General features: G+C 44.0%; 1 protein-coding gene across 5 annotated transcripts in view; it reads left to right on the forward strand.

Annotated features, from left to right (window-relative positions):
- The window catches only part of lrp1bb (low density lipoprotein receptor-related protein 1Bb), a 218,232-nt gene that overhangs the window by 106,593 nt on the left and 98,402 nt on the right, over window positions 1-13,237 (forward strand). For all 5 annotated transcript variants that reach the window (XR_014125233.1, XM_027032840.3, XM_081720521.1 and 2 more), the window contains 10 exons: window positions 1,191-1,377; window positions 1,603-1,746; window positions 3,378-3,614; window positions 3,761-3,941; window positions 7,364-7,583; window positions 8,612-8,801; window positions 10,307-10,429; window positions 10,635-10,775; window positions 11,515-11,640; window positions 12,315-12,431. Coding sequence is in view for 4 of the 5 variants with exons in the window: in XM_027032840.3 (XP_026888641.3) it covers window positions 1,191-1,377; window positions 1,603-1,746; window positions 3,378-3,614; window positions 3,761-3,941; window positions 7,364-7,583; window positions 8,612-8,801; window positions 10,307-10,429; window positions 10,635-10,775; window positions 11,515-11,640; window positions 12,315-12,431 (1,666 nt within the window). In the remaining variant the exon portion in view is untranslated. The remainder of the gene's footprint in view (window positions 1-1,190; window positions 1,378-1,602; window positions 1,747-3,377; window positions 3,615-3,760; window positions 3,942-7,363; window positions 7,584-8,611; window positions 8,802-10,306; window positions 10,430-10,634; window positions 10,776-11,514; window positions 11,641-12,314; window positions 12,432-13,237) is intronic.

Consider the following 13,237-nt stretch of genomic DNA (forward strand, 5'->3'; position numbering starts at 1 on the left):
AATAACGGTGACCATAAATATCGTCCCCCCACGTGCTTTTAAGGAGTTTCTAACACGTTTTCAATTTTATTTTTTTTTCATAGCAGATGAAGGCAGTGTTCCTCATGGCTGCAGTACCCTGGTGGCTGTGTTGTTCTGAAGCAGCATTCTCGCAGCTTCATCACAACATACTTATGCACCGTTCAGCACTCACTGTAATTTAGATTTTAGTTGCGCATGATAATTTTTCTTGTTTTCAATTACAACAAACCCATATGCTGACTTAATGAAACAAAGAAATCATATTCATATTATATTTAAAATGAATATTAATTTTAATCATACAAGCGAAGGTTTAGAATTTGAAGTTATATCCAAAGCCATTTATTGTCTGATACCACACAAGAATAACAAAAACTTTTAAAACATTTTCTTACTAGTTATTTAGATTATAAAAACGTCCCCAGGATTGGAGGTAATTTGTTGCCTCGCTGTGAGCGAAAATGACAAGTAGCCAAAAACAGGTCCAATGCTTAGGGCTTTGCGTCTGGTGTATGGCTTTGTGTATGACTGTGTGTCTGGTCTGTGCTGTCTCTCCTCTGGGCTCAGGAAAAGCCCTGCAGGATATATGTGTGTATGTGTGTGTGTGTGTGTGTGTGTGTGTGTGTGTGTGTGTTTGTGTGTGTGTGTGTGCCTGCTGTATGCAGGGTTCATTCATTCCTGTCACCTCATGTCAGCAGGATGGTCACCTGTAGAGATGTACCATGTGGACACGGTCACACTGGAGAGGATGTCCCTGGAGAAAACCCGTGCACTCTCTGTGACCCTGTGCTGTCTAGTTTATATACAATCAGTTTTTAGGAAGAGCTAGGTCTCAGATGAGGTATTGGCCACCTGGTATAGGTTTACTATTAGAGTCCATAGCAAGATGTGCTAGGGCAGGCTGTTGCAATATGGGATTGACAATATTGTACAAATCTTTCTGTGAATGCTACAACTATAATATAAGGGGCTGCCCTTGTGATGTTTTTGTTTTGTTTTATCCTCCTGTGGATTTATTTATTTATTTTTTAAAGATGGCATTCTGCTTTTACCCCTGCTAAGTAAGTTCTTAAACCTAAGTAAGGTTTAAAAAAAAAAAAAAAAAAAAAAAGAAAGAAAAAAAAAAAGAAAAAATTAAATGAATTTGAGTCAGAGTGCTTTGGTTCTAGGTGGCCTACCTGCATGGATTAGCTGTCTTCGAGGACTACTTGTATGCGACTCGCTCTGCATCCCTTGATGAAGCTGTGTCAGACGTCTTGCGGATAAATCGTTTTAATGTCACAGACCCGGAGATGCTAACTAGCATGGGGAACTCCAGGGCCATACGCGTTTACCACAAACTCACTCAACCAAAAGGTAAAGTGCGTGCTGTACTGCTTGTGGGACTGATTTGAATGACTTTTACACAGCTCTTCTTAGGCATTTTCTCCACTTGCTACCGTGAATCACTTTCCAAACACGCTAAACGTCTCTAAATACGCTAACATATAAAGATCTGCGAACAAGCCACATATGCATGCAGAAGAGTGTTGGATGCTGTCGGCGTGGGGGTTTGTGTAATATAAATGTCCTTGTCTTCAGTCCGGGGCCATGCGTGTGAGGTTAACCCCTACGGGAAGGCTGGCGGATGCTCGCACATTTGCCTGCTCAGCGGGAGCTACAAATCCAGGAGCTGTCGTTGCCGCACGGGCTTCATCTTGGGAAGTGACGGCCAGTCGTGCAAAAGTCAGTACGCTTGACAGCACCCGACATGGTTTCTTTCAATCCCTGCTGTTTTACATATCTGCTTATTTGATTATTTATAACATCTGTGGTGATATACCTTAGGTCGTTTTCATATCTAATTACTAATATACACTAAAATAGGGTGTCATCTTATTTTTGCTCTTATTATATGAGCTGGGAATAATCACAGAAATTGAAGTGAGAAGTGTGCATGTACTGTATGGTTCTCTCATTAGCAAACCAAACACAAATGGTTCGCACATAGGCTGTGTCTCAACACGAATTCTGATTGACAGAGATGGAGACAATCATTTATCAAGGAATGGTGTGCTTCCAAATGATGCTGTACTGTTACACTATTGACTGATCCGTAGGCGTGATTCATTATGTGTGGATAATGTCATTCTGACTCTGCCCTGCACATGTAGCTCAGGGTGGTCTATTGACATTTTGTAGCCAAGTGTGAAAATCTAGGGTCAGTTAATAATGCCACCCGAAGTGCTGTGTAATGCACCATCAGTGATGAAGAGAGTGCTTCCTGCGGTGACGTGTGATTTATATTTATATCCAGATGTTCTTCAGGTACCTGCATCCCCTCACCTTCTCTAGGTCTAATGAGATGCTGTGCTAAATTACTGTCTGATGTACTCAAGGTGCTGCTGTTGTGTTGTTTAGACCTCAAAGCATTTGATTGTCTTAAAGGTCGCAAAGTTCGCCTTCTCAGAATGATAAATTGTGAGAGCTTCCAGAGGAAAAAGGCTGATAGAAAGAAAAGGTCCTTCTGCACCCCTGCTACTCACACACACACACACACACACACACACACACACACACACACTTACACACACACACACACACACACACACTTACACACATACGCGTGCACACGCACACAAACGCACACACACACATGCACACACACACTCTCACACACACACACTCACACACACACCCACACCCATATACACACGCACACACACACACTCTTACACACACACACACACACACACACTTTCACACACACACGCACACACACACACGCACACACACACTCTCACACACACACACACTCTCACACACACACACACACACCCACACCCATACACACATGCACACACGCACACACACACACACACTCTCACACACACACTCTCACACACACACTCGCACACACACACACACACACACACACACACACACACACACACACACTCTCACACACACACTCACACACACTCACTCACACACACACACACACACACACACACACACACACACACACACACACACACACACACCTGTCCTCCTAGCAGGGTCTAAGTAAACAAAAAGCAGTGCTGCCGCCTTGACAAGTAAATTAATTCATTTACTCAATCAAGACAAATCATGCCCAGAGGTGCTGATTGCACCATTCATTGCTTTGACTAGCTAAGCCCACCAGGGTTAATGCCAGAATATGCCGTTGAAGATCATTACATACATTTAGTATTCAGTTGAGGATAAGAGTAAGAGGTCATCTCTTAGTGTCCCTAGATGTTGGATGCTTGGCATTTTAAATGCACATAGCACTTTAGAGACTTATGAAATATTAAAGTGCTGATTGACCAATTTTGCTATCTTTACCTTTGCAGAGCCCAAGAACGATCTCTTCCTTTTCTATGGGAAGGGCCGCCCTGGAATAATTCGTGGCCTGGATATAAATGCGAAGTCCAGCAATGAACACATGGTGCCTGTAGAGGACTTGGTGAATCCAAGGGCACTGGACTACCACGCTGAAACTGGATATATTTACTTTGCTGACACCACAAGCTTTCTGATAGGGCGGCAAAAGACTCATGGATCCAGCCGAGAGACAATTCTCAAAGATGGTGATTGTTTTTCTCACCCTTGAATATCATTTTGCATTTTGTTGATACCATTCCGATTTAAGACCATTGAGAACACAAACCAAATGTTGTGTATGCTGTAAATAGAATGCATATTAAGCTTTGGCCTGTCTGGTTTCCTGTTGTAGATCTTGATAATGTGGAGGGCATTTCAGTGGACTGGATTGGAAATAACCTCTACTGGACAAATGATGGCTACAGGAAGACTATTAGCGTGGCCAGGCTGGAAAGGGCGGCTGACACGAGGAAGACTCTGTTAGAGGGAGATATGTCGCACCCCAGAGCCATAGTTGTTGATCCACTCAGCAGGTACAGTGTAAGCAGTAAACCACTGCTTTTATCCTGAAGCTCGCCTTAAAGAAAACCCCCTCACCTGAACAGCTTTACATTGCCTGATGCAAGGCCACATAAATTATGCACCCTATATGTTGTTTTAATGTGCATTTTATTGTTTCCTGAGGTGATGAGCAGAAAGCCAAGGAGAGCAGAGTCTAAATAGCATAAGCAGTGTGTGTTCTAAATCTAGGCCAACTAGGAGGTTTTACTCTGGGCACACTTGAGTGCACCCCTTTTTCCTCATTGCGAAATCTTTGTTTGCTCTGTGTTTGGCGTCGGATGTGACTGACAGGATAGCAGTTGCAAATAAGCTGTGTGTGTGTGTGTGTTTGTATGTGTGTGTGCATGTGTATGTACATGCGTGAGTGTGTGTATGTGTGCGTGTGTGCAAATGTGTACCTGTAAGCTGACAGGGCACTGGCAATAAAGAGGTGAGTTTGATGGCCTGCAGCCAATCTCATTATCACCGTCCCTGGGTGTGAGAGAAATGTAGTGAATCCTGAAGAGCAGCTCCCAGGCAGAGCTGCAGAACTGAGCAAGCAAATGCTCACTCCGCATGCACTGCACATCTGAGGTGCCCATATTCATTGGAACAGACTGTTCCGCTAGACTCTCAGTTCCCTATATGGTGCAAAAATGCAGTAATTGCTTCTGTTCTGTAGGCACTATGATTATATTGTTACTTATTTCTGTTGACAAGAGGGCAAGGCTGGCGATAACCAATAACTGCCATCTTAGTCTGTGATGGTATACGCTTGTCACTGAATACATCTTATACTTAAGAATTAATCAAATTTTCTAAAGATGTTCAGACAAGGAAAGTGACAGTGGGATAGATACATTATTTACAAGCACAATAGGCTCATTAGCTCAGAGCCATAATAATGTTCATCGTTCAAACTCTGAGCTCATGTAATTTATGCAACTCCCTCTTGCATTTAATGTAACTAATGTCTCCTAAATGACAACATCAACAGTAGATTGAGTGATCAGCACCAAAAGTGATAGTTTGAGAGCAGGCGTGTTTGTTCAGTGCAAAGTGAGAGTCTGTGCATATTTGTGGGAGCAATGCAGAGTAGACTCCTCACATTTTCTCCTCCTACTATCATGAGCACGTGTGGCGTTCGTCCTGGGACGAGCTTGGTAATGTGTCAATGATTCATATCTTCTTGGGGTGCATGCTTTGCCAAGCTGACGACCTTTCTGAAGTCTGCACGCCGGCACCGTGGGCACTGGGTGAAGCGCGGTCGTCAGGAGCCAGCCGGCGCACTGGCAGCAACAGGGAAGCGTGACTGCGGCTCCCTCAAAGCCTTGATGTGCAGGGCTTTGACAGCCAGTAAGGAGTGCTTGGACCTATCATCGGCTGTAGGCCAAGGCTCTGCTGTATAGCGGACCACTGCATGTAAAGTTTGACCTATGGAAGTAGATAGTAGTGATCTGAGAACAAGACCTTCAGCCCAGACGCTGAGAGACCTGACATTTCTCTCCACTACATCAAAGCTGCAAGCAGAGCACTTGCTCTGTAGCTACAGCTACTGTTTCTTGTTCGCCCAATGTAAGAGTGGCCTGTCAGAACAGCTCTTTATCGTATTGTTAAAATTTCTGAAGTGTACAGTGTGTACGGATGGGTTGTCTCATTAGGTGCCCATTCAGATAACCCATCTGTATACACTGTGCGCTACGAAATACTCACAATGTTTCCATGTATTCATTGCTGGCTTACGTCTGCACACAGAAAAGCATGAAGAGTAAGACCGTATATGTAGTTCAGTTCCTTGCCTTCATCAACATGGATGATTCCTGTCTGTCCACACCATAGCACTATGAACCTCTGCCTGCAGGGTAAAGCATATGAAACTGTGCCATCCATTGCATGTTGGCTCAATCCTATTTCTAGAAGTGGGGTGGAGGCCCTATCATTAGAAACTGGCCATCCATCAGGTAAACAGGTGGCACGATGATCTCTATCTGCCCTGTTGGATGGGATTCCCCCGCTGAAATAAGCCCCAACTGTCTCTCTCTCTCACTCTCTCTCTCCCTCTCTCTCTCTCTCGCTCTCTCTCTCTCTCTCTCTTTCTCTCTCTCTCTCTCTCTCTCTCTCTCTCTCTCTCTCTCTCTCTCTCTATATATATATATATATATATATATATATATATATATATATATATATATATATATATTCCCTACAATATATCTCTCTCTCACTTTTGGCATGCCACTGCTAGCCTGCCTTAACATGATAAGGATTACCTCGCCAGACTCAGTAACCTCCCACCCTTACCCCTCTTTTTATCTATCTCTCTTTTTCTCATTTTAACTCAATCCATTTGCTACTTTTTTTTGTTTGTTATCTTTCCTTCTCTGTCTCACCCAGGCCCTACGGAGCTCTTCCCACTGAGTCACAGCAGGGGAGAAACGCGCTCAATAACTGTAATACACTCTTTGAGCGCTTGAATTATTACGACGCTAATTTGTAAGATCTGCAATTTGCGAAATACCATGGCATTCAGTGTGTTTGTTAGATGAAATACCAGGGCGTTCAGCAGGTTTGTCAGACAAGGTGACATCAGTAATTATCATCAATTCTTCCTGATAATGGTAATTTGTGTGGACAGTCATTTTCAATAATTATTTCTGAATTCATACCTTTCCATCTACATGTAGGTGGACCTTTTACTAGTGACTGTAATTAGGCATACACATCCATGTTATACAACATCACTGAAGTCTTCACTCACTTACTCACTCACTCATTCCTTCATTCACTCTTGCGGTCTTTCTTGCTTTCTCTTTTCTTCCACCGTCTCCCTTTTTTCTGTTTTGCCCCTATGTGTGGATGTGTATATAGCTGTACACGGTAAGGATGAAGGCTTTGGTGATAGCTATTTGGCTGCTCAGTCTCCAAGCCATTTTTTTATGTGATCCACATGTAGCAATGCTTCCTTCACTGATGAGGGAGAAAAGCTCACACGGCCTGCTTGGAAACTACAAATCCCTTAAGCACACTTACTAAGGAAGGGATCATGCCCAAACACTGACCCCATCACTTCTCAAATATCACAGGACCCTCGAGAATGACAGTTCATGTTTGCACAGAGTGGGTGGCATTCTGAAGGAGAGCAACAAGAGAATAAAGAAAGCTACCTCAGATGTCGGTTCTTAATGACAGATTAGCCATCTAAGTCAATGTTTGTTTCTTTCCTGTGCTGGAGCAGCAGATGTGAACAGCCCCTTTTCTCCATCCACGTGTGTGAGGAAAGTGTCGCCTGTTTTTTTTTTTTTTTTTAGCTGTAGCTGAACTTTTAGCTGAATTTCCTCCACCTGCTGTGGCAGTGGTTTTCTCTTTGAGAGAGTATGCGAGCCCAGCAGGGTATTAAATGGCGTTTTTGTTTCAGCTGGATGTACTGGACGGACTGGGAGGAGGACGAAGTAAACGACAGCATTGGCAGAATAGAGAAAGCCTGGATGGACGGCACCAACCGCAAGATATTTGTCACCTCTAACATGCTGTGGCCCAATGGACTCACCCTGGATCATGGAACCAGTACCATGTATTGGTGTGATGCTTACTACGATCACATAGAGAGAATCTATCTCAATGGCACTGGTCGAATGGTAGGTGGACAGGTCAACCCACATCAGCCCCTTTGTTAGTAACACCTACAAAGCAGGTGCACCTTGTAGGTGTACCATTAGATTGCATAGCCTGTCACTTGCCATGCACAATTTATTAACCAATATGTAGTGCTTCACTGATAGTCAGGTTCTGACCTGATGACTACTGTTGCCTGGAGATGTTTCGGTGGTGGTCACCTCTCAACCCAGCCGTGACCATGCCACATATTACATCTCCAGCAGCCCGGCTGTGCCGGCTCAACATGCACCACCTTAAAGCCCACAACCATGCCACGACAATTTTACTGTTAATGCGAGGTTGAAAATAGTCCACCACCCAAATTATATTCAGCCAGCAATGGTTCTGAGGTCAGAAGGTAACCAGCAAAGAATGGGCTGAAGGGTGGCTGATGAATTGGGCATGCCAGCAGTCTGTTGACGTGCTGATAAGATACAGTGTTTAACTATATGAAACACTTACAAGATCCGCATGCGTGCATTTATAGGAAAAGAAGCCCGTGGTGATTGGTCACGTGGTACAGCACATTTCTGATAAGGTGGCTGCTTAGTATTTTTCAAAGCTTGATGTTTCATGATACGTTAATTTTCCATAATAATATGTAATAAACATAATTATGATCATCTTGTATCAGGCAAGTCTTAAAAAAACAAATGAAATTTGAAACAAAATATGAAAACCATAATTATTTCAATATAGTAAATAAACAAAGACTGCACCTTTAAATGCAGCTCTAAATGCAAAGTAGATGTCAAAGATTGAACAAAATGGATTTGTGTTGTCCATTATTTTTACATGAATGCTTGCACCCATTGTTGGTGTTTTTAAGGTCAGCCATATAAGCCTTTTTGGATTCAGCTATATAAGAAGCTTTCAGCATGTTCTTGGTTGATTGATCCAGTTTATTTTTTAAAGATATTTATTTATTTTTTTGCTTTTTATTTTTTTTTACTACCTCGATCCACTCTTACAGTTCCTTCTAACATCCATGCTGTTCTGTGTGAACTAGGTGGTCTACAATGGTAAAGAGCTGAATCACCCCTTTGGTATTTCACACTATCACACCTCCATCTTCTGGACGGAGTACATGAACGCCTCCATCTTCCAGCTGGATGTGCTGTCTGGTGAGGTCACCCTGCTGAGGAGTGAGAGACCTCCTCTCTTTGGACTCAAAGTGTTTGATGCGCAGAGTCAGCAGGGTAAGCACCCTCAAAGAGACACTTTCCAAAATAACCACCCAAACTTCACATTCTTTTTGCACAGTTGAATCACCAAAGGAATCTTTCTCCCAGATATGAGTAGTATTCTTCTGTACAGACTCCAAGAATGTGATGATGATAAACAGGTTAGTGATAAATGTGTTAAAACACCGCCACCCATGGTTTAGCAGTAAAGGGTATTTTTTTAGATATTCTGTGGGGACCACTATTACAAAATAAAATTATTACAGTGACAGTGATTAAGGCATCTACAGGTAAAGGCCTGGACCTGCATGATGGGGAGCATGGTGAGAACCCTGGGAGGTGTGGCCCACAGCTTTCTTTAGGCTGTTCAACTCCATGCGATGATTGCTGTCATCTGTTCATCTGTTCACCCGGGTGTCAGGACCAGCTCACAGGTGGAGGGACTTAGCACAGTGGGCCACTGGGGAACGCAGCCATAGGGGGAGGGACTTAGCACAGCGGGCCACTGAGAACGCAGCCGCAGGGGGAGGGACTTAGTGCAGCGGGCCACTGAGAACGCAGCCGCAGGGGGAGGGACTTAGTGCAGCGGGCCACTGAGAACGCAGCCATGCTTTTCCCTTCCCTGCACTCCATCCCTCACCACCTGCAGGAGATGTGCTTTAGCAAAGCGACCGATCTGTTGCTATCAAAAAGACTCGATCACCATTTCCAAAAAAAACCAACAAAAAAAACCAAAATGGCATGCCGTCTGGAGTGCAGAAGCAGTTGCCAGTATGGTTCAGATGTGGAAATCCTAAAGAGGAACTAGTTCAGATGTATGCTGGGAAGGAAAGCTTGTGATGTTTTTTAACCACTACTTGGAGGGTTCAGCTGCAGAAGAGGTCTTCATTTGTTTCATTATTTTAGCCACAAAACCTTTAATATAAATGACAGAAGAAAATTATACTTTTCTTGCCAATCTGCACTATCACCCGGGCAAGGATTTCAACAGCCCCTTTCTTCCGAAGCTCTTGTCGCCAGCGAGATTAATTGTGTTCCTTCTCTTTGGAATAGCATGGATTGGCGCTTGCAAAACACTGGCTTTTATCTCATTGGACCAGGCACTTCTCCCAAAATGGAACCTTACAATAGATCTCAAGCCTCAACTTAGTGACAGTTTTCTCACAAAACTGCCGCTTTCCTCCTCAGTGCCCTGATCGCCACTGTGCACAAGACAAATTATTCTGCTGAAAGCACAGTAGTGTTAGATAGCTCCCTTTAGTGATGTTCCTCATAATTCACTTGGCATGTGATTGTAAAGGATGTGACACGTGTCTCCCGCATCCCTCAACAGTAGCAGATTGGTTGTGGATGGAGTGAAAGAAAGATGGGTAGAGACTTTATACTTGCTGTTGAACCCCAGTGCCACTAGGAGAAACGCTGCTAAAAGCCCAAAAGCAATAAATACACATGCAGGCGGAAACATCATTAAAAAGGAGATTTGTGGATATCAGTTGTTTAGGCCTATATTTATTCTTTAGGTGACAACGCCTGCAGGGTGAATTATGGAGGCTGCGGTACCCTCTGCCTGTCTGTCCCAGGGGGCCGAGTGTGCGCTTGTGCTGACAACCAACACCTGGACAGAAACAATATCACCTGCTCAGGTAGGCCATTTTAAGCCCACTCTGAAACATGCGATAGAACATGACTTGACTCTCTACATTCTCTTTAAGCAACAGACGCCACAGCATCCTCTGTCAGAACCAGTATTGGCAAAATGTTTGAAGGGCAGCGGATCCTGTCTCTTCCCCAGCAACATACTTTGCCAAGCTATTTTGGTTTGTACCCCCCGCCCCCTCCCACCCACAGACTCGTTTGGCGATGGCGAGGCGCAACGTTGCAGGCTTGAGGAATTCCAGTGCAGGAATCAGCGGTGCGTGCGGGTAGCATGGATGTGTGATGGCGATGACGACTGCTTGGATGGCAGTGATGAGGAGGCCCATGTCTGTGGTGCGTGCCCGCTGCGTCTTCACCCTGCTTGTGCCGATACCCCCCGACTGCCTGCCTCTCCATGGATGTGACATTTGTCCACTTGTAACACAAGCTCGATTTAACATGAATATGCTAAGGCTTGTTGCTTCAGTTTACAATACTACAAAACATTTGTAGGTAAAGGGCCATTAGATATTTTAATTAGTGGGTGAAAAAAATAAAAAAGTATCCAACAGGCAGGAAATCACACACACACACACACACACACACACACACACACACACACACATGCAGATGCAATCAAGGCAGACAGATGAACAGAGACACATAGACACAGATCCACTAGACACACAAACAGCACAGTCAATAGAAAAATGTTGCCAGTAACACACCACTGCAAATAACTCATGAGTTAATCGATAAGACGAGCAATAGTTAAACTGTTTTTTCATCATGAGAAATGCTATAATGTGATCTTCTGACAGAACTGCAAGATCAATTTTCTGCTCTGGTGGGATGTCCCATAATTCTCCTGAAACGTTACTGTTAGATCCATTTTCTAGTATTCTGTTTCATGAGTTGTTTCTTGTTTTCTATTGGGGATGTGTTTAGCATTCCGAGGTGCAGTAATATAAATGACTTTATTAGCCGAAACAGTTTTCGGAAAGAGAGAGCCACCAAAGGAAAACTTCAAAATCTCCACTCAGCATTAGCAGAAAGCATGGCTGAATCTTGTTTTTTGTGTAATTGTGTGCAGCTAACCACAGCTGCCCCATGGACCAGTTCAGATGTCTCAATAATCGCTGCATTCCCAAACGCTGGCTTTGTGATGGAACCAACGACTGTGGAGACAATGAAGATGAGTCCAACAAGACCTGCTCAGGTAGGGCTCCATTTACCAAATCAATAAATATTCTTATATTTTTCTTCACAGTGAGGTTTACAGTGTATCCCTGAATCTGACACATAGACTGCTACCTTCAAAAGTAATACTCCAACACTCATGAGTTCATTGTGAATTTCATCATATGTGTTTTCATACATCAAAGCACCAAAACCTTGTAGCCAATGGAGTGCACACAGATCAGTGTTTTCAAGCAGGTGTATATAAAATGATTTTCAGCTTTTTGACTACTGTATGTCAGTCACTTGTCTCCAACCTCATTTTTACATATTGGAGTAACACCTGGCCTGTTGCCAGCTGTAACTCTCTTCAGGTTATAAGTGCTATAAGATCAATCGAAGCCTGGGACAGGTGTGACATATGCTCCCTTGTCAATGTTCTGACATGCCCCAATACAACTCAGGTTCTTACTGTCAAAACACCAGGCTGAAGCATTCAACATATTCCCATATCCCCTCAGGTTTGTGAATGCTTTTGCTAATTGACTGCTAATGGCAATTTCAGTGATTCCCAGGTTACAGCATCTCACCGCGATATGGAAATGCTGCTTGGTTGTGCGACAGCAAGCTCAACCTTGCGAAAGCTCACATAATCTGTAAAGTGGTGACAACCAGAGTGGCCCCATCAGTGTTCGCTTGCTCTCTCTCACTCAGCAAAGCAGTGCCAGTCTGGTCAGTTCTCCTGTGGAAACGGACGGTGCATACCCGAGGCCTGGCGCTGCGACCGCGACGATGACTGTGGCGACATGTCTGACGAGTCCACTTCCTGTGGTGAGTCATTGCCTTCCGGTCTAATCCTCGGAAATAAAGGGGGCAGGAGCCCGAGCTCGGCTTGGTGGCGTGTCGCCGCTTTTCTGTCAAACGTGCCAGCATTAGCCCCTGAGCCTTAAGCACACTGCATGGCTGCAGCTGTCTCCTGGATCATTCTCCCACAGACGAGCCGTATATCTGGATTCAGAACTTGCCAGGCAAGCACATTCCCCCCTAGACTCCATGTCTGTGCTTGTCCAAGCAGAGAGGGGATAGGGAGTAAAATCAGATGTGGGGGCTTTTAAGAGTTCGTTGGTAATACAAATCTGCCCGTGATCCTTATGATCCAAAGTTGCCGCGACCGCATTCCCGACCCTGGGAGTGGACAAGAGGAAATGACACGGGCTGGGCAGGGGAAGTGGTATGGAAATGTTCCCGCTGTGAACTACCATAGTAAACTGACATTTTAAACTATATCCTGTGAGCCGCATGGTAAATGAACTATAAAGAGGCTTTCCCTTTGCTGGGGCCCCTTGAAAAAGCACAATCTATTTCAAAATGGATATCAGAGTGGCTTTTGGAACAAGATATATGACATATGGGTATTATATGTATTTGTATTTTCAATGTAACTCCTCATCGGCCTGCTTTCATCTTGTAACAACATTTTCCAGGGAGAAAGATTTTGTGCATTAATTCAGTGAATGTTGTTTCCCCAGAATTATCATGCTGCAATGCTGCACCAGCTTTGGGTGAATGAATTAATAATTTTGCCTCTCATTTTCTGGTTATCATGCAGAAAGTGAACAATCTTACCATGGGAGAGG

The sequence above is a fragment of the Electrophorus electricus genome, chromosome 9, assembly GCF_041902795.1.
Source record: "Electrophorus electricus isolate QZ-2024a chromosome 9, ASM4190279v1, whole genome shotgun sequence".
Classification (NCBI taxonomy): domain Eukaryota; kingdom Metazoa; phylum Chordata; class Actinopteri; order Gymnotiformes; family Gymnotidae; genus Electrophorus; species Electrophorus electricus.